This window comes from Opisthocomus hoazin, chromosome 1 (genome assembly GCF_030867145.1).
Source record: "Opisthocomus hoazin isolate bOpiHoa1 chromosome 1, bOpiHoa1.hap1, whole genome shotgun sequence".
In the NCBI taxonomy this organism is placed as follows: Eukaryota; Metazoa; Chordata; class Aves; order Opisthocomiformes; family Opisthocomidae; genus Opisthocomus; species Opisthocomus hoazin.
The window spans coordinates 127117289-127142608 of record NC_134414.1 but is presented as its reverse complement, the minus strand read 5'-3'; the positions used below and the strand labels follow the sequence as shown (position 1 = coordinate 127142608).

The window sequence follows — 25320 nt, the reverse complement described above, 5'->3', positions numbered from 1 at the left end:
AAGACTACTTGGAGAACTTCAACAGAAACATAAGCCTCCTTTTTAGACTGCTCTGTGGCCCAGATACAAAGTGGGGAGCATCTCTGTTTGCACCAGCACTGCCCCTGTATCTGTCCTGCTGGCACAGAGCAGTTTTGAGGTGTTGTGTTTGATAGCTACTGTTCATCTCTGGATTTTTTTTTTTTTACTATGCACACATTCTATTCTGACCTAGCATCTGCCCTTGGTCTCTTCAACTTTCACTTTTTTCTTTTTCTTTTCCATAGAAATGATTCTACGAGCTTTACTTGTGCTTAGTTTGCTTTTTAAGTGACAGAGGCTCCTCCGGAAGTTTGCATTTTGAGCTGCTCCTATGGCCTGTGTATGGAACGAAATGATCTGCTGCCATCGCCCAAAGAAATAAGCAGAGAATTTAAAAAAGTGGTGCAAATAGTGAAAATACACATTGCAGGCTTTTTTTTTTTTTTTTTTTTTTTTAATGATTTAAATGTCTGAGTTTTAATTTGTTCTCATGCACCAAACAGAGAAGACGTGTAGGTACTTGTGTGAGATTTAGTGTTTCTCCTTCTCTCTCTCTCTGTTGATTTGCCTTCCATGGCTGGGTTCACCCAAACTGGCTGAAGACTGGTGCCACTTCTGCCGTGCCAGGCCTGTTCCTCTGAGACCTGAGGAGCGGGAGGAACTGGCATCCCCATTGCTGCCACCGCCTTGGGGACCGCGGGGCTTTGGGAGCGGGGGGATGGCGTGAGGCTCTCCTGGAGCTTGCCCAGGCCGTGGGCTGGGGGTCACAAGCTGCTCCTGCCTACTCTCCGCCCCCAAGACATTATGTCTTGGCGCAGGGGGCTTTACACCGGCTTTACACAAGGTCAAGTCAGAGTTAGGTACTGCTGAAGCTAGCCCAGGAGCCTTCTAAACAGGGGAAGAATTTATCGCTGTGATCTGAGAATATTCAGTGAGATTCAGTTAGCTATTGAATTTTAATTTTTTTTTTTAAAGAGGAAATTCATTCTTTTTTTTCCTATCTGAGATAAAAGCCCAGCTGTGGTAGCTGCTGGAGCTGAAAGGCAGTCTTTGTCTTCAGCCCGTGGAGAGGTCGGGGGTGGAACGGCACAGGCAGCGTAGTCAGATAGATATTGAGGCCATCTGTTTTCTTTGATACCCGCTCGTTTGAATAGCACTGAACTTGATTTTTCTACTGCTGTTTTTTAGGCAGTACAATGTATTTCCTCTAGATGGTGGTAGGTACTTAAAAATTACACGTGCAGTATCTGTGTGATACCTTCCATAGTCCAGCTGTCTGTACGGCTCTGTAGACGTATGACATATGCTTGTCAAAGAAGTTTTACTAGATGCAGGAATTGTGCTGGGAGAGATTTCAGCTTATATGACCGATGCCCGAACAAGCAATAATAAAATTCGAGGAGCTTGTTCCACAGTCCACTTTTTCACAGTCAGAAAAGCACTGAATTTCAATAAGTTTATTCAGCAAGTAGGAAATAATGCAGAATATCTCTGTGCCTGGTTTGCAGATGTGCCCATGTGAGGGCAAAATTAAATGAAAATATTTTGGAATTTTCAAGGTGGTACTGCTTTAAAATTATGGTTAATAGAGCTTATGTAAATCTCTCATACAGCTTGGAAAAACCTCATATACCTGTTTTATAAATTTATATTGGCACTGTGTCTTTTTATAGACCCTTTAAACATAAAGTACCCACACTGTACGTAGAAGTGTGACTTACCTCTTACAGGAACCCCAGCCAAGTAGACAAAGGCTAGATCAAGGTTATTTTTCCCACCGCTAGTATTTGACAGTCTTTGTAGTGTTACAGAATAGCTACTTAACATCAATTCAGTTTAGTAAATGAACAAGTGCCGTATAATAGGATAAAACTCCCCCACAGAATATAACTAATACTAGCAACTCAGTAAATTTTCAGGAGCATTCAATTTTAATTGTATGCCAAAACATTTCTGTGGGATCTTTAATAATCCAAAGTATAGGTTACATATGCTTCATTTTTGCAGCTGTATGTTTTATGCAGATAAACAGCAAGGGCCAGGAAGAAATCAGTTTCAGGAGACCCGTTCTCATTTACAGAACTTCAGTACCGCACTAGAGCTTTAGTCTCCAGGCTCCTTCTGCCCTCACCGTGGTTTGAAAAGGAGCGTCTGCAGAGGTACTGTCAGGGCAAAAGGGCACTGGTCTGAACAACGCTGTTATTTTGGAAGCCGACGGCGTTTCCTCGGGAGCTGCATATGTGCCTGCAGATACAGCAGCTAATTCTGCAGAAAGTTGTCTGCTCGGTTGCTCGCTGGAGGCCGGCCCCACTCCGTGCCACGGACCTCTTCCACTTTCGCCAGTCCATTTCTCCTGTGCCTGTACTGAGGGGGTAACAAGGACTGACAATGATAAGATAAATGAGGCTGGAGTGAGAAACTGGTGCAAACTGGAGGGAAGGGTAAGAATGGTGGGCACGCTGTTCTCAGATCCAGTTGAAGTCTAGCTTCGAAGTAAGCTTCTCGGTACCTCACAGGTGTGAGATCACCAGCTCCTTAGCAATTGCAGGAAGGAGAAACCTGTCTCCTGCCTCTTGTCTGTGCGGTACCGAATGCAGTTGTAAGAAAGAAAGTTCGGGGAATTTCTGTTGCTCTCTTCCTCGGTCTCTCTGCCTCTTTCCCCCTCATCCTTTTTGACTAGCTGCTGCTCCAAGTTTTTGCTGTGAAGCTGGTTGTTTGTCTGCCCATGAGATTTTTAAAGAGCAAGAGTGGAAGAGTGCTGTTCTTTGGTACCCAAAAAGAGCAACAGCCTCTTCAGGCAAAAGGAGCCCTGACTGCACGGACTAGCCAGAATTGTCATTAGCGCTGGTCACAAAGGGTAGACTGCACATGTATTTTTAATGAAATCAGGGGCTATCCGGTTGCTAATGGCTCTTATCTAAAAAGCTTCCTGCTTGCCACAGCTGCTTAACCAAGTCTTGCCTTGATATCTAGATATAGCATGACCTCTGTGCATTTGTAAAATTTGTATACGTGACAGGCAGCAGATGAACAAATCCAGGAATCACTGACATAGCTGACATTAAAAAAAGTAGGAGGTATTTATCTCTGCTATTCTGGAATATTTTTCGTTACAGTGTGCCAGGGATATCTCTTATTGTCATTGTTATTCAATAACAGAGGAGGGTTATCATCCCTTTATCCCACCCTTCTCCTTCAGCACTTGAATTTGCAGCCATCCACAGGTGGTGTGTAGCTTTGCCAAAGCCAGGAGTGGTGAAACTGCTCGGGCAAAAAGCACACAAGACCCCCGTACCCCTTTCCGTAGCAGGTAAGCGATCCACTGAAAATACATGGAGATGTTTTAGGAAATGCACTGAAAGGCTAACAAGGCTTGATTCAACACCCCTCCCTCCTGCCAGAGCCAATTTTAAACCAATTTCCTTCTTTTGATGTACCTTTTTATCCCTCTTCTGCTGTGTGTGTTCAACTTGTGTGATAATTGTGCCGATTTATTGACTGGATTTTCCATGTGCTGCTGCTTTTGCACTTTTCATCGCAGGGGTGCTTTCCTGTCTTGCTGTGTGACTCAGAAATTTATGCTGGAAACAGTTAAATGCAGGTGTGCTGGAGCTGGAATGAGCTGGCTGAGATGAAATGATGAGAATAGAGCATATAAAATAACCACAGAGCTTCCTGTCCGTAAGCCTCTCGGCACATGTCAAAATAGAAGTGAGAGACACCGGTATTTCTGTAACGTGTCTGAAAGTTCACCAGGAATTTTCTGAAGACTGGCAGAGGTTTTCCTGTAATTTTTAAGCTTTCCGGAGCATCTGAGACTTGGGGAAAAAAGAATCCGTCTTTTTTCTGACTGCTTAGCAAAGGGCAGGTTGCAGTGAGAGCCCCTTACCTGAGTGCTTAGGCTGGGATGAGCAGTGGCCGCGCTTTGAAATTTGCCATTTCCTATTATTATTGAAGGGATGGAGGCTTGGCACAGGGTAATCTGATACACCCTGTTGTTGCAGGGAAGGATGGGACTTCATGTCCTGCTGCCGTGTTTCCCATCTATAACCATTACGGCGACTGTGTGAAGGGGCCAGGCCCAGTGCCCTCACAACAGGGAGAGCTGCATAATTACCGGCGATCCCAGCCAGCACTTGCACAGCGCTTTAGGAATTGGGTTGCGTGGCCAAAAGACTTAGTAAGAGGGAGGACAGCGGCGTTGGAGGGGTAAGGGAAGAGGCTTAGGGTCTGGCAGCGGCTGCCTGGTGGGAACAAGGCTTTGGGGAGTTATAATTATGTCGATCATTTGGGGTTGAGGGATGTCTGCAGAATCTGCTGGACCCATTTCATGGAAAATACAAGCTTGCAATCGCTGCCCTGCCGCTGCCCAGAGCTCCGTTCTTTCAGCGGCTCGTCTCTGCCGGTGCCATTACGGGAGGCTTCAGAGGAAACCTGCCAGGGGAACCTGGGAATAAGCTACCTGAAGGCAAAATTTCTGCCTCGCGGTGTGCTCTCGGTTGGGTAGTGCTGGGAAGCGGGTGGGTTTAGATGGGTTCTCCAGCTCAGAAATGCAGCTCTTCACTGAGGGGTGATGTGTACGTGTGGTACATAGAACCGGGTAGTCTCTTGGTAGCTGTATAAAGAGCTGGGTGCTTGTAAACCGGTGTTAAGTTTTCATAAAATTCCAGTGGCTTGTTGCAGGGAAGGGGCAGGCAAGGGGCATTGCTCGAACTGCTTTGCTCGATCCTTGCTGTCACTTGGTGCTGGGCATAGGGAGTGTTAGGACTGTCAGAAATAGCTGCTTTGCAAATCCTATCTGCAAATGTAATGCCAGGTAGAGCTCGGAAAGTGAGTACGTCTGCAGTGGTTCCTGGGGAAGGAGGCTGAGGAATTTGGGGTTTTGGCTATCTTTTTAAATACTACTAAAATTAGGAAGGATTTCCTAGAAATCAGAAATGAGATTGTTAGTGCAGGTATTAATGCCAAGCATGGAACTCTCACAGTGGTCTTTTTTCCAGCAGAATTTTCAATAGGCTTATGGTAAGCAATTTTTAATTACATTATTTTTCTTCTTTAGCAAAAGAAACAAGAAATTACATAAAAGCATTGCCTCTTACAAATGAAAAAGTAAAAAAAATCTGAAACAGAAGTTACAGGAAGCTATGCATACAGCAAAATAAAACAAATATAGCTTTCTGATACTTTTATAAAGTATCATGGAGATCTAGCAATCCTTCATGAATTAAATGTTTATAGCAACTTGAAGCATGTCAGGTCAAACTGGCACAGCTGTTTAGATTCTCAAGTTTGAAACATCAGCATGAATGCATAGGGAATTTGAGCTAACTGGTAAGTAAAGATTTCCCCCACTTATGTGCATTTGGCATCTGTTGTATTTTAGGTGTGATGCCTCATTATTCTGTTAGCGCTCCTAAAACTGTGTGTTTCGAAATGTGGACTGATTCTCCCCCAAAAAAGGGAATCAAAGTTAACAAACCAGGAAATCCAAAGAAGTCAGGAATGAGTGAGTTCATGGAAAATCTGTGCGATATTTTGCAGCTTGGTAGGAGTATAGCTTAATTGTAAAGTGGAACAATTAGTGATTTATACAGTCAGCTCACTGGACACGTATACATACAAATGAGGTATGGTTACAACAACCTGAATAAAAGATATTAATATTAAAATTTTATATATTGGAAAGATAAATAAGTGTTAGAACGTCTTATTTAAGTAGCTATTCATTTCTGTGAAATGTACTTTTAATTTTTTAAGTTCTTCTTCCATGTTAACTTTGATTCTTCATCTTGCATTGTAATTTATTTATGTATATCTGTCTATTATCTGTAAGTACTAGAGACATACATGGAACTGGAGGGCTTTAATCCTTTACTTGAAAAAAACCCAACACCCCCAAAAAACCCAGCAATCTTTCTTAACTTAACCTTTACTTTAGCTCACATGTGACGCTTAGTGCTAATATCTTTTTTCAAACTAGGAACGACAGCGGCTGGAGACAATCCTCAGTCTGTGTGCAGAATACTCCAAATCTGACAGTGACCCTGCTGCAGCTACAACAGTTGCTGATGTTCAAAAAATCAACAAAGAACTCGAAAAACTTCAGCTCTCCGACGAGGATTCGGTGTTCGAAGACTCCCAGATGAATCTGGAAACGCGGTTCAGAAGCCACCTGAAATCATCCGCGAGCGATTCGGATTTCTCGGAGCTGAGCAGCCACAGTCGCGGCACCACTCCGTTCCTCTCCTCCAGAGGGCTGAGAGCCGACGAGCCCTTCAATGAAGGCGCCAAGCCCCCGCCTTTCACTGCTCCCGGCTTCCTGAAGGACGCCACTGAGTCGTCCTACCTAAGCATCTCGCCAAAGGTAACACTTCGTGGGAGGGAAGAGTGCAATCCAGGTCCAACTGCTCAAAATCCTCCTCCAGGAGTCGGCTATCCTGGCAGGGGCCACGGTTAGGGTGGCTTAGGTGTGAGGATTAATCTCGGAGCTCATACAGCTTAGCAGCAAGCAAATGATTATTTCGTTTTCTGTGGAAGCTGTTGGTACAGGAAGTCTTTTTTTCAGAGGGATGTGCTTTTCAGGAAGAGTTTTAAGGTTTTCTGAGGGAGAAGGATCTGCTTGAACAATTATAGCTACTTAAATAAGGAAGGTTTCAGGAACCCTGCTTAGCACTGTGCTGGGATGCAGGAGGGAAGGGAAGCTCTGCTGTCTTCTCCCAGCCCGAGGCTCCTGTCTTCTGTAAGAAGAGGATGTCTTCTCGTGTGCAAACCAGAACAGTCGCACGAGAGGTGAAGAGGAGCTGCCAGAGCCGAGCTGACTGTCCTGTCTCCTTTCCCGGGGCTGGACCTGAGCCACTCCTCAGATCCGCTGTTGCCCCTCATGGGGTGCGCAGCAGCAGCCAGCCTCCAGTCGCTCTAACCCAACTCCTGCTTTTGATAAGCTGCAGCTCCTTTCCCGTCTACTTCATGCTGCTGTTCCGTTACCAAAGGGACATTGTCCCTTAAAATTGAGCTAACAGCATTCCTAAGAATTTCCTTCAGCCAGGGCAGCTCAGCCTCCACTGGGCTGGGGCAGGGGTCTTTCGTGGTCTTGGGTCAGTGCCTAGGCTCTGGTGTGCCAGGCCAGCAGGGCAGCAAACCCTGGTGACAGGCAGCGTGTTAAGTAACTCTGTTCCAGAGCTGGAATCGGGAGCGTAATCGGACCAAGCAAAGCCGTAAAAGCAGGCTTCTATTTCACAAATTCACACCTTCAAAATACTTTGTCTCTCTCATTTTTACTGCTGCTTACACACTGTTTAAGCTTCAGCACATTTATATGTCTAACGTGAATGGTATTTAAACTCTGCTTAACTTACATACACCTTCATAGTCAACAGAAACGTGTATGTGTAAAAGAAGAGAGAGATGCGATAGAAAAACATTTTGTCTTATAAAGGGGTATCTCTCTGGAAATCTGTCTGCTGAGTCTTTCGGTGTGAAATGATGTTGAACAGAAATGTGCTGTTCTGGCTTTACTTGGCCTTTCCCTGTTGAAAAGGCAGCAAGGCGTTTCACTTACAAGTTACTGTCGTCTTGCATTTCTTTCACATTTGTTGCTTTCTTCGTGCAAGTCAGAGATCCTATTTTAAATTCTTATTAGGAAGTTGAAATCGAAGACGTTATGTCAGCATTATCTGAACAGGATACCGGACAAAAAGAGGCTTTCCTGCTGGGATTACTAACGCTAATCAAGGAATACCATTCATTCATTCATTGTAAAGGGAGTTCTGCTAAGCCCGGAGAAAAGCAATAACAAGCAACTGCGTTAATGAGACACAGCTCATTGTTTTAAAATATCGAGATGGGATTTGTCCAGGATAAAATGCCTGCTCTCAGAATAGCCGTGCGGTAGCCGAGCGGGGCCTCCTTTGAGCCAGGCTGCGTGGTCCAGTGGTTAACGCGAAGCCCTGCACGCAGCCCACTTCTAGTTCTGCGGGGGGATAATGAGCGAGCAGCCTGACCAGAGTAATGGGATCGCAGGCCCCTGGGGTCAGATGAACATGAAGAATACCTTTGAAACTCAATGCTCTTTGATCAAGCCTTTGCTGGTATACGATCACAGGTATTTTCTTAATAACGTTGTTTAATTCTTGGCACAGTTATCTAGTCAGTAAGTGGCAATGAAAAGAACAGCGTTAAGGGTACTACTTCCTCAGTGCTAGCTGGGCAGACAGAACCAACTCTTGTGCTTAGTTTACAGAGGCTGCCCATTTTAATGGCTGGTGACAAAAATGTCCTGTCCTAACTCTTGGCTTTTATTATAGGAACAGATGAAATTTACACAAAAAGAATCTTCATCTATCCGTGTTATTTTGATAAGGGAAAAATTGGATTTTTACAACCTAAATAGCACAGCATGTGAAGTATTCTCAAAGCTTAGGTGTTAATAATTCCTGTAGCATGAATAATATTTACTGTTAAGTATAGTATTTACTTCCAGGCACTGGAAGTAAAGTATCATGTTTGTTTCTCTTGTATACCTTCTAAATTTAGCAATAGCAATATAGTAGATATGAAATGTGCAATGGGTTCAAAACCAGCAGCACCATACATGTCGAGAATGAGCACAATGTGAAAGGGGGAAGGAAAGACAACATTTAACTCTTTTTCTGATGACCCTCTTGTAACCTGCAACTGCAGATACCAGAATGCACAAGCGATGAGCAAAGAGGGCAAGAGCTTGGTCGACTGGAGGAGGAGCGCATAGTAATACTAAATAACTTGGAAGAACTTGAGCAGAAGATCAAAGATTTAAATGACCAGATGGATGAATCCTCAAGAGAGGTATGAAATATGTTTTGATTTTAAATGTCTCTCTTGTCGCGTATGTCTACGTAGCATAAGTCTGATGGGTTCAGCAAGGACGTAGAGAACTCATGGACGTATGTAGCCTTCATATTTTGTGCTTTTTCACCAGGACTAGGCACAGAATCACGACCCTGGCAGTGTCCTACTAAGAAGGTTAATTTTCCCCAGAGAGGAGATGGATGTGATGTTCGGATTAGCCTTTACCAGCTATAACCATTATACCCCTAAGTGGAATTAGAACAGTCTTGCTTGTTTAATGGTCACTCAGTTGATCTAAATACCTTGTGTCACTTGGGAGTTTTATGGTGGTATCTCCTGTGACCGTTTAAAGAGAAAGGAAGTGAGACAACTTCCTTTCAAACCTCCTTGGCTTTACGGTGGCAAGGGTATGTTGGCACCCTCTTGACTTGTGGAATCTCACAGTTGCAGACTAAGCTGGCCAGGCATTTGGGTTGTGCTTGCTCCAATTATCAGCGACAGGAAAGAAACAGCTGTTCCAGAAGGGTTTCCTACGGAGCCTGGGCACAGAGAGTCGGTACAGTATCACAACAGGAGGAAGCACAGAGAAGTGTTAGAAAAGAAAAAGTTTTGGAAAAAAGAATCTTCAAACTAAAGTTGGTTTGGACTTTATCTTTCAGTATTTTATGTGGCAGTTTTACTTTTCCTCAGATTTGTGATCTCTTTTATTTTAACTTTCTCTTGTCGGAGTAAAACTTAATTTTTTTTTTCTTTTTAAAAAGTTTCTCTGTTGTGAATAATCACTAACTTGCTCCCCTTCCCCCTGAAAATAATGTGTATCAAGATTTCTTCTTAATCTGGACTGCTTCTGAAAATTGTTTTGTGTTCCTAGCTGGATATGGAATGTGCCCTTTTGGATGGGGAACAGAAATCTGAAACAACAGAGCTGCTGAAAGAGAAGGAAATATTGGATCATCTAAACAGAAAAATAGCTGAGCTGGAGAGAAATGTTATTGGTGAAAAGACAAAGGTAACCGAGTTATCCTAGCTAGCTGTGTGCTCTGTTCATCTTGATCTTCAAAATGCATTTGTATGATTAACATATTGATGGAGGTTATTTTATGAAGTACTATTTATAAGTAAATTTACTTGACAAATATGGAAGAAAAAAATAGTTGTCTCGTCATCATCTCCCTGTAACAGTCTTGTTTCCCAAGGTGTGATTGACAATCAAATTACAGTGTGCATAAGTAAAAAGACCTGGCCAACTGTGAAGATATTTTTGATTAATAAAAAAGTCTATATAGGGATTGGATTTGGGTTATCTGTTGTTTAAAAAAAACAGTATTAATTGAACAGTTTTGCTGCCCTCCATTGTAGGTTATATACTTTGAATTTAAAAAAAAAAAAAAATCTCAGCAAAAGCACAGAATGAAAGTCATCTGTGGTTTCAGAAGAAGATTTTATCTATTACTATATAGGATGCTATACAAGATGTCTGTCAACTATGTAATTTTAAAGTAATTATGTTGGTTTATTATATTTACTGACTGACAATTTTAATACTGTAGAACATTCTCTCTGTGATCAAGTCCAAGGTATTAATTAGTTCTCCTATACAGTCAGATACTTCACTGCTCTCAAATACGTAGAAAATATATATAAGCATATATCTGCAAAATAGGATAGCACTGTAATAAGATTTTAAGTGCAGAAATGCAAACGGCCTGCAAGATGAAGCTGTGCCTCTCAAAGCAGGGAGCGCTGGTTCCCTCCAGCAGTCTCTCCATGGGCCTCGCCAGGCGGGCAGGTCCCTTCCCCACGGGGCATGTGCCACGGCCCGTAGTATCTCAAGGTCAGGAAGTTTTTTCCAGGGCTTTCAGCCAGTAATGCTTCCTTTTTTAATTCCATCCTCTACCTCATAATTTAAACCTGTCGCTTATGGAGATACTCTAGCTAGTCTCCCCCCCTTTTTTAAAAAAATTTCCAGAAATGTCTGGAAGTCTTCTGCATTATTTGCTTTTGCCTAGACAAGCTGCACATTCTTAGCTCTTTCACAGTTCCCATTTAATTCACGCCTTATAGCTGGCATTGTTTTATCTGAGCTTTTTGTCTTCAGTTTCTGCCAACCCTGTCATAAGCCTGAATGCTGTTTTGTGGCTGTACTCATCAAGCCTGTGCCTGGGAAGGAGAGTGGTGCTCCCACCTCTCTGCCCTGTGGAGTAACAACAGACATCCACTTTAAGCTGGGACTTTTGTGGACTTTCCTGCCTGCACTTTTCCTTGCTCTCATGTACCTCTCTGTGATCCTTCAGCTTTTGGTGCTGCCTGTGGTCGCGTTTCAAGTTGTCCGTGGAATGTGTTTCATACTGGGTTTTTAGTATAAATATGAGTTTAAAGTTGGTAAGAGCAGATAGGGTAGTGCAAGCAGATACCCTCTGAAAGGACGCTGCTAGGAGTTTTGCTTGGTAGGTGGTAACAAAAAACATATCCAGAAGTTCAACAGATCTTTTGCCTTTTATATTTGTTCTCTAGTAGCCTGAAAGTTCAATGAAACTAACAGAAATTACTCTAAAACCTGTAGGTTGTTTAAACTTCCTTGCAATCATGTGATGGAACATTAGTGTGTAGCAGTCAGAAAATTAAAAGCCAGGTCCAGTTTAAATTTTCAGTTGAACTGAAACATGGAAAGCAGCCTAGAAAGAGCACTTTGGTTATTTAAAAGGCAAGTTCACTCAAAACATTTTTTTCAGTTGAGTCATGCCACTAGTCAGATCACTTACAATATTTATTTGTCTTTTCTTCTGTGTTCCTTTTTTTTTTAAACAAACAAACAAAAAACCCAGCTGTGAATGCGTGCTCTAGACTTAAAGCCATGGCTCAGTTAATACTGAAATTATCTTTGTAGAAATAAACTCTAAGAGAGCCCACAGGTTTTGTTCTGGAAGATGTCTGAAAGTATTGCATAAAAGTGAAAGTTTAAAGAAGAAATGGGAGACAAGCTTCTGCAGACAGGCAAGATGCAAAGTGACAGCTGAAGTGTTCTGGAGAAAGTAGTGTCAGCCAGCAAAACAGATGGCACTCATCGTATGCACAAATAAAAGTTCTGGTTGACTTGAAACAACAGTGTTTTTTTGAAGCTGGATTTGCGTGTCTGTCCGTTTAAGGTTGCAGCCCTGCAGATCGGATCCAAGGTAGGCAGCATCTTGGCTCTGTAGTAGTGCAGGACCAGAGAAGGGGTGCCTGGGGGGAAGGGCTAGGTGGACCTTGTTGCTGAAATAGTTTGACACTTAGGACCTCCTCAACAGCATTGAGGCTCAGGTTTTGGCCGGTAGTTCTTACCCTGCTGGTGGTACTTTCTGTGGTGTTTGTTGCAAGGACGAGTGTCCCAGTATAATACCGGTGGTGCTTCCTGGCAAGAAGCTGTCAGGTGCCACCACTCGGACAGTGGTTACATTTCCGTCAGGGTAAGGGAATTCACTGCATGGTGTTGTCTCAAGGTGAGAGGGAGAGTTAATTTCACTGATGAATGATGCTGGGGCGTTAGTGGTGTCCAGGATGGCATTTGTCTCTGGAGTGACTTGAGCGTCTGCCGGAATCTGCCACTGACCTTGGCACCTGTTGGACAGGAAACCCCTGCCTGGTTGTATTTCATCCTTACCCATGCACCTGTTTGAAAAACTTGCAGTTTATGATCTCTCTTTTTAAGAATTTCACAAGCGAATTACTGTGCCGTCCCAAGTACTTTAAATAGACTGGAAGTTTTTGTGCTATGTTCTACCTGATTTTTTTTTTTTAATGCCCTGTGCACAATTCATTTAGATGAGGACAAAAAGTTTTGCCAACTTTTGCACAGTTTTAAAGCCACAGTTTAAAAAGTTTCTAGTCCATGTGAGGCAAGAGAATCGATTGGAAAACATACTCGAAGGCAGAAGGCAAAGAGAGTTGTGAGTTCAGTTTTAGGCTGTGCCAGTGTGCTCTTTGCTGTGGTACCGTGTCTCTGTGTCCCAACATCTTGCTTGTAAATCAGGAGTGCTTTTTGCAAGTGGGTTTGTACGTTACATGGTACGCTGCATCCTGGTCTCTTCTGAGTCCTGTGCTCAGCCCTACCTGACCACGTGGCAGGGCTGACGGTGAGGAAGAGGAACGAATTGATGGGGAAGACAATGTAGCGCACACGCTGTGGTGGGTTGAAAGCGTTTCCCTTGCCTTGGTGTGTATGCCACCACACATTGTAAGGAACGAAGCAATTGGTGTTGATTTACTTGGGTTTTGGAAATAAGAGGAGTTGCTGTTTTGAAAAGAAGATGACAAAGCCTTTCAGCACCATTGCAGAACTCTGTGTAATTTGTAATTCTGGCTGTGGTGCAGCTCTGCCAGGTACAGGTGCTGACAGGGCTCTCTTGTCCGGGCTGGGGTAGCTACGTCCAGAGCTGGGGAATGGGAATGCTGTTTGGCATGGCCTGTGCTTTCAGCTGTGCTGGGCATCATGGCAGTGTATGGAGGAAGGCCTAGCTTTGCCTCCATGGTCGTGCTTGAGCACAGCTTACGATCATCTCATTCTTTCTTTTTTTTTTAACTACCATGCACTGCAGGTTTGTATACAGAAAAAGATGACCAACTATGTATTTGAATAGCAGCATTTAAGCTATTAATTGCAAGTTCCAGTTATGCAGGGACAGCCCTGATAAGTCACTAGTAACACAATTCGACAGATGTAGCTTGAAACTCTCCAGGAAAGAGCTTTGCTACAGATATTGACAGAATTACTCAGAGCGCAGCCTGCTCTGGAGGGAGCCGAGCTGGGCAGTCCCCAGGAACACGCAGGCAGGTGAGCCATCTCCTTTTTTCCCTGCCACCCGACCCAGCTTGCCGTGATTACTGCGGCACTCCTTCGTGTTACGGTACTGTAGGTGTAGAATAGTGACGCTATTGTTCCCAGTGGAGTAGCGCCTCAGCTCCCCGGGGCTATTTATGATGATGACTTCCTCCCGATGACTCTTCGCTCACGAGACATCATTCAGGATTGACATTTGTCTACAAGGAAGCTGGAGAAAATAGTATTTACCCGACTGAATGTAATCCAGATATGCAAAGTTCCTTCTTTTCATACAGTGCTTCCTTAGTCTGTGTAGTTTTCAAACGTGCCGTCCAGCGTATGTGGAGAAGGGTGATTAATGACTCGCTGTGCCTGATGTCTCCAGGTTAAAGCATGAGGTGGAAAGTAACAACATAGCCGGGGAAACAAAGAATAAATCAGTGAGCATGAATAAACAGGAATAACTGAAAATGAGTAATGAATTCAGCAGAAGTGCTGTGGGAGGTAATCACAGCTAAGTGGGAGTTTTGGCAGAGAGTTTGAAAGCAATTATTTATGCAAAGGTTTAGACTGCATTTTAGGAGAGGGAGGTTATTCCTCTTTTTCTGGAGGACCTTTGCCTAATGCCATGGTGGAAATACATGCTCTGGGACTCTTTTATCAAACTGGGTTTCCTGTCCGTTTTCGAGTGCAGAAATCGGGAGCAGCTGGCAGCGGATAACTCATCTTTTTTTGGAATACATTTAATTTTGTCCGCATGCTTTTGTGGAAATATTTTTCAGTCATTAACAGAATATCCCAGACGTGCCAAGACGTTTGGAATCTCGGCCTCTTTACTGAATTAGTGCTGCAAAGACTTGCATGAATTGAGCCAAGGAAAGAGCAGCTGTCTGATGAGCTGTATGAAGGGGGACACCAGCAATGGAAGTTAAATATAATGGTGGTCTCTCCTCAGTCCTTTCTCTTCTGGATTCAAAATTCCTGCTGTTGTTTTTTGGTCCTGATGAATCTGGCAGATTTATGCCTCATAGTATAGTCTTTGAAATCTTTCCTGGTGAGATTCCAGTTCAGGAAGATGTAAGCGAGTGTTTTAAATGGATGAGTTATCATGTCTGTAACGTTATTAACCTCCTTAAGACATGATACATAAGATTAAATGTTCCGAGGAATCTGCATCTGCTTGGTATATCCACATAAGCATATCCTGTAGAGAGAACACTAATGAGGAAAAAGATGATTGTGGAGACTCAAGGAGAAAAATCTGAAGTCACAAGCTTTCTTTGAAAACAGTCACGGGAGCAATAGCAGGATGGGTTTTACCACGAAGGGAAATCCTCCTATGGTCATCTAGATGTTGGAGACTATACAGTATTTTAATTTTCTCTTGAAAAATTTTTTTTTTTAATGGTTTGGATTGTTTCCTCTTTTTCCACATTCATGAAAGAACAGTGCTCTAGATTTAAGGGTTTTCTTTTGCCTCCCCATTCACTAGGGCAACACATTGCAATGGTCGAAGAAAGAGTTTAGAAATTCCAGAAGACTTGAGTTGTCTTAGCAGCAAGTTAATGTGTCCAGCTATTGTGACTTTTTTTTTTACTTACAGCAGAGGGATTGCTTAGTCTGGTTTAAAATGTTTTTTAACATTAGTTTTATGCATGCATGTGAAAGAAAACCATTGAGATCTCTCACGCAGAGGCCATCGCTGTATACAATCTGTTATGATGCATATAATAAATTAGTTACCACTCATATAGTAAAAAGAACTATTATAAAATACCTTCTTCTATCATATTACACTCCTTTTCATATGTCTGGCATTTTTTTTTTTTTTCTCTTAATGGATTCTTTCTTGAAACCCACAGGAATTTAGTGACAAATAACTAAATCATGACAAGTTTTATCCTTAAAAAGATCAAGGAATGCCAGAAAGAGTAGTCTGAAAGATACAGAAGTGGAGCGCATACAGTTTGTGCACAAGAGGATCTGCTTCATTTCAACAGTATTTTTTTTAATCGGAGTTGTATGTGCTCTGATTTGTATCAGCCATAGCACTGGAAATGCTTTCGGTTTGCAAGAGCGCTGGGAGAGTTGGTAGACCTCAAGTTTCACACTTTCCCCACATGTACCCTTTGCCCCTTTCAGTAAGTAACCACTGAAGAGCAGATAACAATTCCTAGCCTGCTTTCTGTTAGGGACTAGACTATTTTCTTGTCTATTTTTGTACAAATTTGTGGCAAGGCTTAGGCCAATTCCATCAGTGAGTTGTTAAAGTAAAATTTTCTTGGTTTTCCACTTATTCTCCAAAATGTTTTACTGAATGCACAAACTCTGTAGCATCACATCACCTCCCGGTAGAAAGGAATCATTTCTGTAGTTTGCTCTTTCTCCTCCACTTCTAGCTTTTGCAGTAGATTATTTTGGAGAAGGGGAGGGATGTTCTTTTGGAGTGTGAAAGAATAAAGTTTGGCTAGAGGTGAAAGCATGAAGATGAGATGAAGAAGCTATTCAGAACAAAGGACTGCAAGTGCTTCCGCTTGTTTCTCAGAAACCTGTGAGATTTGTGAGACTAGCGGATTCCATGCTGAGAGACAGGGCGTGCACGTCTGAAGCTGGGTGTGGGTAATGAGGTGTTGCTACCTTAGAACAATGATTTGCAGGTGAGTTGGACTGAGGAAGATACTCGAGTACTTCAGACTGGAACGTTTAAAGTATAAGAGCCTGTTGGATAGGAAGGCATTCAGTATTTTTTTTTTTCTTTGTTTATGGCTTGTAGGTTTCTTTGCAGTTTCTCTTTCTCTCTGAAAATAACACATACTTTGGGTTTTTTTTTTTGGCTTGTTTGTTTTTTCTGATTTTTTTTAGGGGGGTGGTGTATGGGGTTGGAAGGTTGTAGAGTGAGCCCAATTCACCTAGCCATACAATCCATTTCACAGAGACCTGGTAAAAATGATAGGTTTCTTGCTATGTTTTTTTCCCATTTTATCTAGATTTTTGAGAGGCTTTCTCTGTTCCATCTGCGTTTACTCAGACTCATTTCTGCAGAGTCTACCAGTTTGTGCTGGAAGGTTGGTTCAGAAGGCGCAGACACATGCAGACATAGGCTGCTCTACAGTTTTAGCCTGCCCACCTGCAGTAGCAAAATGTGATGAACAACAAATTGAAAAGCAGAATTTCTCTGCAGAAGGGATGTGGGGACCTGCTGGGGTTTTAAGTAGCGGTATTGATCAGGCATAGGGCATCCTTAACCACAGGAGACTACACTGGGGCAATTGGTCTCTTTCTTTCTGCTGTTCACATTCTTCTAGGGGTTACAATTGTCTTTAATACTGTCCTTTTACCTCCTCTGTGTCCTCATCATCTATGAGACATGTTGGATATGTATTCTTTTTTTCTATCTCTTTTTGCCCTCAAATCAGTTCTACCAGATCTAAAGGTTGGTTTCCTTTTGTGACCCACGTCGGTCACTTATGGCCTGTGTTCACACCGTGGGTGCTCTGCTGACATCTTGCGGCTGTGCTCTTGGGGACAGTGTGACACATCAATTCTTTCTGCTGCTGTCCTTCACAATATTCAGGTATCCTCCAACACGGATCCCAGCTGTGCCCCAGCATCATCGAAAACCAAGTCAGTCCTGCTCTGTATCCTAGCTGACCCCAAGTTCATTTAACATCTGTCTAGAAGCAGACCACAGTGCAAGTCGGGCAGTAGGCTAAGATCAGATGTTATGCCTTACTGAGCTGTACTTCTTTTCTCTGGAAACGGGATGTTAAGAATTCAGCCAGACAACAGTGAACGCGACTCTGGAGTCAGCACTGGGGCTGGGAAGCGCTTGTCTGCAGGGAAATGTTTAACAAGTACAAGCTCACATGGTTAAGATGAGCAGCTGGAGCACGGCTGCTCCGGAGCGAACAGCGCAAGGGAGTCAGCCGCAGGCTCGCCTCAGCTGCGCCTCCCACGTAGCTTGCAAAATTATTAATCTTTTCCCTTCTGAAAGGACTTGCCTTGATCTGTTCGTAGAAAGGACCGTATGAAAAAATTCTGATTATTCATTTATTTGTCAAATTACTTTTGAGAATTAAATGGACTTTACCAATGCGCAGCCAGAGATGTCAGCGCACTGAACTCCCCAGCTGCAGAACACGTAATGCTTCTCCTCGCTGAAAGGGAGATTTCCTGCTCAGACTGCACGTTTTGAAGGGAGCCGGTCTGATGGGATGTTAGCACTTCCGATACTATAGATAGACCAGATGAGTATCACTTTCAATCTCAGAGGAGTACATTTCTAATTTCTTGAGGGAAGTAACGGTATCTCTGGCAGGATTCTCGGGGAGTTCTGTGCTTGCTGATGATGTCTCCTCACACTTCAGGTTGGACTTGCTTGTTAATGAGTGAGCGTATTTATGACAGCGCATAGACATTTAGAGAGCTATTAATAGCTTCAGAGGCACGATAGTGCAGTCCTTGCTGCTTTAGATCGCTAGGTGGGCAGAAAAGAAAAGCGAGAAACAATGTGGCAGACTGTAGGATGAATGTTAAATGGACAGCAAGGTTTGCGAGGAGGGCAATTGCCAGTTTATTCATAGATTTCCTTCCGTGTTAGAAGTAAGGATGATTGGGCAAGTGGGGTCCCCTGGGGCAGATGTCTAGAGGTGACCTCTCTAGAGTTGCATGCCTCTCCCTCGTTGTGCCGCTTACACGTGCTGCATCCTCCGTACTTCTGAGCCCTGCCACTACTGTTGTAAAACAGAGGCTAGTACAGGAAATCCGGGTAATTGAATATGCTGGCTTAGTTGCTCATTTTTACAAGCTTAAAAAAAATAAATAATCTTTTGTGTTCAGCATTTTGTTCATCTGATTCTGTGAGCTGAGAAGCTGCAAGTGTAAATGAAAATAACAGAGCTGGGAATTCGGCTGACATTGGGCTTTGATGAGAATGCTTCCTGTTGTTTTTTTTAAATACTGGGAAAATGAAATCGCAGCTGCTGATCCCTCTCAAGTTTAGAGATAAAACCATAAAGAAAGCAGGCAGCTAACACTTGTTTGTTATTGTTCCTGTACCACATGTGAGGGTTTGAGAACCTTGTCAGGAACAAAGAGAAGGTTTTGGGGAAAGGCCATCCCACAGTTGAAATGGCAAGGATGGTATACTAAAAGAAGTTTCTTCTCTACGGCATGAGCCGTCAGGATGCTGCAGAGTGTCTGATCATACAGCACCTGCCGAGCCATGCATGTGATTTTAAAATTGAATAATAGTTGGGACTGGAAAGAGGACAAACGAGTGGATGCCGTGACAGAATTCAACTGTTCTTGGAGCATTCAATAGAAGCTGAAATTCTGGGGCTGATACTGTTAATTTTTGAGTATTAAGAGAGTTAGAGACCATCTGAGAGAAGATGTGTAACTATAGAGCAACAAGTAGGAAAGGGGAACTGTACCAGTGTGACACTAGAAGGTAGCAGAGCACTGGGCTTCAGGGACTCACTTGATTATTTATGCCTGGCATATCAGGCATGTTGGTTTCTTCCAGTTATTAACTGCTTGGTTGAAGAAAAGGCATCTGCTATGTTGGCAGTGTAGATGCAAGTAAAAGGCATTGAAAAAATTCTTTGCACTCTGATTTATTCATTCTCAAACTTTGGTCCGTAGATAAATAATAGTCTACAAGGTAGTTTAGATAAATAATAGTCTACAAGGTAGTTTTAAGTGATCTACACCAGTCTTCAGAGCAGTGCTGCACAGTAAATCACGTAGTATTTTATTACAAAGGTTTAAAGGTTAAAGGCTTTTGAGGGTGAGAAGCAGTGTGCCAAGTACTGCTCCTGGAGTGGAGCGAGAGGAAAGCTGAACTGTTTGGAGGACACCAGGGAGGTCGAGCAGTCCCCTTTGATCCCTGAGAACAGGTTACAGTTCCCATACCCTGAAGCAAATGAATTAATTTGCTAAATCACTTGGTGTTTCTGCTGCAAGAGGATTTCCTGGCCAAGTTACTTCTTTATAAAGCGCTGTCTTGGTCTGGTTTTTCACTGCTTGCTAGATGTACTTAACTGTACAGAGGCACATAGGCATGTAATTCGTTCTCCTGGGAAGATCCATTTTCCCCTCACTGCCAGACTAGAGTCATTTTCCATCCATTTTGCTTTCTGAAAGCTGCTCTTTTCTCTCCTTCATCAGTTACCTCACTAACATGGCTACCATTTCCTCATCTTTTTTTTCTTTTTTTTTTTTCATTAGGTGAGACAAGTGTTTGGGCAGTGGGCTTTAATGGCGTCATCCAGGCACGGATACAAAACACAGTGATGAGGGAGAGAATTAATCACCGCACTAAAACAATTAATGTTTTGGTTTGATAATTTCGCATCCCACCATTGCATTTCAACTAACAAGAGGTTTCTGTCTCTGACCTTCGTGCTTCCACTGTTCATGAAGGTTTTGCCACACAGTCATAATCACTAACAACTGCTTGGGTTTGAAGGTAATTGTGTTTATTTTCTGGTTCATGCTTCAGGAAAAATTAAAACTTGATGCTGAGAGGGAAAAACTAGAGAGGCTTCAGGAGCTTTACTCCGAGCAGAAGACGCAGCTTGATAATTGCCCTGAGTCCATGAGGGAACAATTACAGCAGCAGCTGAAGAGGGTCAGTAGCAAGTTTCAAGATTGCACTAATTTTTTTTATTTTTTTTTTTTTAATAGAGTTAAGCGTAACATATTCTGTTTCCAGTATCCATCCAGTGTCTGAACGTATTTGCAACTTATAAATGTTAATAGTCACGAGGGTTATGTGTTTTTGTGGAATGCTTGTAATAGATAATGTGCACGGTGGCAAAGGAGTAGAGTGCAAATGGGCGGATTAGAAACCATTTTGTGTTGAATGTCTTTTAAAGCTTTGGGCTACTTGGCTGTAATTAGCACCTTCGGCAGGCTGGGTGGTGTGGAAGCTGTTGTGATGTTTAGAAGGACAGTGGAGCAGAGACAGGAATTGAACTTTGGTCGGTGGGATCAGCCATTTTAGCAGCATTTTCCTGTCACTGTCGTCTGATCGTGTTGTGTACACCTCCTTTGCAATGCTCTAAGTGGCTGTCTCAGTGAGGCTGTGGATAACTTCTTTTTGTTTCAGTACATAACTTAGCTGTTAGCCTTAACTGTGCTTCGAAAAATTCGTTTTTAAGACTATATCACTTATTTTAATAGCTTTATTTGTTCCTACATTTTCAACAGTTGCACATTGGTATAATAACCTTTGCGTAAAGTCTGATTGTAACTTTATTTTGCATTATTTGAAACCGACGTATTGTTACAAGAATATTCAACAATAGAACAATATTGTCTGTGAAGATACAGTTAGTTTCTGTGGAAAGATTTTCATATTTATTAACGCTAAGTGGGTTCTGCAGCACATATAGCTAACTTTAGTTGAGGGGGAGAATCATTTTCAAAGCATCAGTACAGCAAGCTCAAGAGGCCACCTGAAAGTCAAGCTAGAATTTTTTTTTTCTGGCTTGAGTCTTCATATTGAGAATAAGGTCTGTAATGGCAGTGACCAAAAAAAAGGCTTTTTTGCTTTACAGGAAAAAGTCTTTAGATTTTGTTTTATTTGCAGAATTCTATTTTGTTTTTCAAGAAGCAAAGAATTAGAAAGTCCAACTTTGGAAATAACTATGTTAAATTCTTTTGTACTAACTGAGAAGTTTGCTGGGTTTTAGACATAAGAATTTTTGTAAGTAACCTTAAAAAAAAAAAATCAGTATTATGTAATGTCTCATACACATTAAAAGGAAACTCTGTATGGACTGCTGAGGGGTTGCTGCTTCCCAGCGTCTGTAACGAATATATGCGGTCCCTGTGGGGCAGGGAGCACACGTCATCAGAGACTGGTGGAACCTGGGGGCTTGTGGAAGGCACTGAGGGAAAGCACTGGTCTTCCTGATGGCTTATTTCAAGTTAATTATCACTCTTCATCCAAGTGCAAGCGCAAAAGCTTGCTTGTTCTCGTGTGCCTGGGTTTATAGAGATACGCATAGAAAGGAGAATGAGAGTAGATGCCTGGATTCCTGCAGAGTCCTAAAAAGACACTATCCAGTGCTAGGAAATGCCTTTCTTTTCAGATAAAATTCTACTAATTTTTGCAGGTGTTGTGGGCCTATGGACCTCCCACCACATCCGAAAGTGTAAGAGCCAGATTCTCTCCCATCAGATTTTTTCCAGTGCCATTACGGAAGTAATGGAGATGCCAGAGAAATTTATGGTTTAGAAATCCAATATGGAAACACTGTGTCTGTTGTTTGTTAACAAGATACAGATTGTTTGTTATAGATTATAAGTTACAGTATTTTGATGTCAATTGTTTTAATAAAAGGGAGGGAATACGCTGGCTACTTGGTTTAGGAATCCATTACCTACAGCGACAACAGTTATCCTCCCACAAATCCTATGCTGCCGAGTAGGACTCCTGTGAAGGTTATGGCGAGGGCTCTGTGGGCACAGCTCAGAGCCAGACCTCGTGCCCCTGCCGCTGTGCCCGGGGTCTTGGTCCCTGTGGGCCTGCCTGCCTGGTGATCTCACCGCAACGCGCTTGCAACCAGTGGTAGAGCTAAGATATTGCCACTTACCCTTCAGAGGGTTTTTAAGTTGCAAACGGACTTGGTTTTGAATTAGGCATGTTTGTTTTTCCCCAGTGGACACAGGGGTACAGAATGTGGTGAAATTCTTGTTCCATGTTGCACCTCTCAATATGGCCTTTCGTGAGCTCAGCTGGCTACCAGTTGCATTTGTGGCTGTCGGTTGCCTTCTCTGAAGTCTGTTTATCTGCCTCAGTAGCAATTAAGTGTATGAAACAGACTGAATTTGTTGCCTTTCATGGCCCAGACAAAGTCCTTCTGTTTGTTTTGAATGCTGAAGGTGGCTGATTGGTTTGAGTGAAGCATTTCTATATTTTGATCTCTTCACTATCTCCTACAAGTGAAAGGCACGTCTTTGAATAACAATGGGAAGATGTTGGTATTTTGTATAGTAACTTGGATTTTTCAGCTTCTGCATTCCCTGGTACCCTGGAAAGTGGTTTTGAATGCCTTCACAGAGACCTATCTGCCTATCTCAGTCACTAACCTTTAGGTTGAAATAAGAAAAGGACTAAGTTTTCCTTTTCTGAAAATGATAAATTGCTTACAGGGTATAGGTATTTTTATGTAACAAGTTATGTACAATGTGCCTATTTTTGAGAGCTTTAGCATTTAATAATACTGTGATTATTTAAAATCCCTTTTTCTTCAGAAGCTTGAAGCCTGTAAGTAGGGATTCGTGTTACGAAAACACAGATGTTGCAGGAGAAAGATTAGCATTTAGTTCTTGTGCTGAACAGCGCTGTAAGTTTTATCTCATCATCCCTACGTGGAAGGCATGTGCATTCTTATTTCTTGGGTCTTTTCTGCACCACTCCACCTCTTTTCCTGACAAAACCTCTCATGGGTCTAGGGGAATGCATAAAAGTGGGCTGATGCCCTTTCTGAAGTCATGCACCTGCTGGCTAGGGTGGATGGCTGGAGTCCTTGAGTGTGTGTTTGCACAGGGAGCAAACTGTCAGCTCCAATTCAGTGGTCCACCAACAGCCTCTGGCTGAGCAACTGGCATGGCTGGACATCACTTCTGAGGTGACGGCAGTGTGCTAGTGGCACACTGCTCCCCATACCTTTCATCTTATCTGACTGTACATCTGTTATTAAAAACAGTGCCGGTACTTGGGCTAGACCTGAAGAAATTCTAACTGCAGTTCAGACTCCTTCAGCTGAATGTGTATTCCCGTAGTTAGTTAATTCAGTGTGGAGTCCTCCGGTGTTACTGGGATGCTACTTTCTGTCCTTTTTGGTTGGTAAGCAGATGCTCTCGCAGGTTAGCACATGACAGCCTCACCAAAGGGGTTGAGTTGTTGGTGGCGTCACAGCTAGGCTACCGCAGAGTGATCTGCCCAGCCAGGGTATGCTCGGGGCTCGAGAGGCTCCAGCTTGCTCCAAACCCTGCAAAGCAGCTCCCTCACCATGCAGGTGCTTCGTCTTTCTCAGCAGGGGGGACAGTAGGAGTGATGGAGAAAGCAGCATCAAAATAATGATTAGCCCTATTTGCTCTCTCATTATGACAGCAGGTCGTTAAAAGTGTTGAGCTTTTATTTGAACATGTTGTACGAGATATGTAAATACCATTTTAGACTGTGATTTTTGTGTGTGTTTGTAAGTAGCTCTACTCTGGTGTCAGTGAAAGCATGATTTTTTTTTTTTCCTTTTTTTTGCTTAAGGATGCTGATCTCTTGGACATAGAAAGCAAACACTTTGAAGACCTGGAATTTCAGCAGCTTGAACATGAAAGCAGGTTAGATGAAGAGAAAGAAAACCTGACACAACAGCTCCTGCGTGAAGTAGCTGAATACCAGCGTAGCATTGTCAGCAGAAAGGTAAATAACACTCCATTCCTTTGTTCTTTGTTGTTGAGCCTGAAGGACATGAAATGGATCTATGACCTGCCTATCTGTAAGAAATAATGCAAAATTTCCCTCTTTGAAAAAGCCTTTGCAGCAGAGCAAAGGTGATGGTCCAGTAACATCCCACATACATCAAATCAGGCACTTCTCCAAAAGGAAGTAAATCAATAAAATTCCATGCCCTGTTTCTATATTTGCATATGAAAATAAAACCCTTAAATTTGCTACAAAAAGTACCGAGACGTTGTTTTTTCTTCGTTGAAAAAGGAGAATCGTACACTGTGGACAAAAATACAGTTATTTTATGCTAATGATAGGTGTTGATCTTAAATGATTTTGTTAAATTAGTAATATAATACCAGATTAAGAAAATATCTTAATCTTTAAAATAAGTTGTAAAGGTCCTGTCTTCACCAATTAAATGCCATTTTTTCAGAGATCAGATGTTGCATCTCTAAACCCATTCTGTTCAGTACATGGAAGCTAATCACCATATTATCAAAGAACATGTGCAGTTGTTCATTTGTTTCGTCTCTTGAAGAAATTGCCACTTTACTGCCTAAATCTTAATTATCTCCTTCAGAGCAGTATGCTGTCTTGTAAAAACTTTTTTTCCTACTGCTTCACTCATATGAGTGAGTGAACTCTCATGAATAGGATCCTTGCTGAAGGTTGTCTTGTGCTTTGAAAATAAAACATGTAAATTGTGATTGTTTTCCTTTTATATTAGGAAAAGATATCTGCGCTCAAAAAACAAGCCAATCATATTGTCCAACAAGCGCAGAGAGAACAAGATCATTTTGTAAAAGAGAAAAACAACTTAATAATGATGCTGCAAAGGGTAAGTATTCATTGTCTTTCAAATATTTTTAGCATGTAATAAAGAAGTGTTTCATAGAAGAAAAGAACGTAGAGCACAAGAAGAGCATCAGTTGTGCAGAAGCTAGCAAGGTATTAATGCCTTAGAAGTCTTTGGTATCCATTAACCTTTAAAAAATAAAAAAGAAATATTTTGTGATTAATCAGCAGATTTCCTAGAAGAAAACACTAGTGGCATTTGATAATCGAGAGGGTCTTAGAGGTGTCCCCCTTCCGATCACTCAGCCAGAGGCACCTGGTAGAAGCCTGCGCTCCCTGTGTGGCTGCTGGAAGTGTGCTCAGGCAGCAGAGATTTTTTACTTGTAACAGCCTGTACTAGGTCACAAGATGA

The 25320-nt window shown here is 42.5% G+C and overlaps 1 protein-coding gene across 7 annotated transcripts in view; it reads left to right on the top strand.

The window, feature by feature from the left end:
- PHLDB2 (pleckstrin homology like domain family B member 2) overlaps positions 1-25320 on the top strand; it is a 69086-nt gene that overhangs the window by 16703 nt on the left and 27063 nt on the right. For 5 of the 7 annotated variants that reach the window (XM_075435143.1, XM_075435130.1, XM_075435158.1 and 2 more), the window contains exons 4-9: positions 6002-6385; positions 8701-8844; positions 9719-9856; positions 20151-20279; positions 23928-24083; positions 24841-24951. In XM_075435143.1, the coding sequence (XP_075291258.1) occupies positions 6002-6385; positions 8701-8844; positions 9719-9856; positions 20151-20279; positions 23928-24083; positions 24841-24951 (1062 nt within the window). The remainder of the gene's footprint in view (positions 1-6001; positions 6386-8700; positions 8845-9718; positions 9857-20150; positions 20280-23927; positions 24084-24840; positions 24952-25320) is intronic. The other 2 variants (XM_075435152.1, XM_075435168.1) reach the window with 1 other exon arrangement.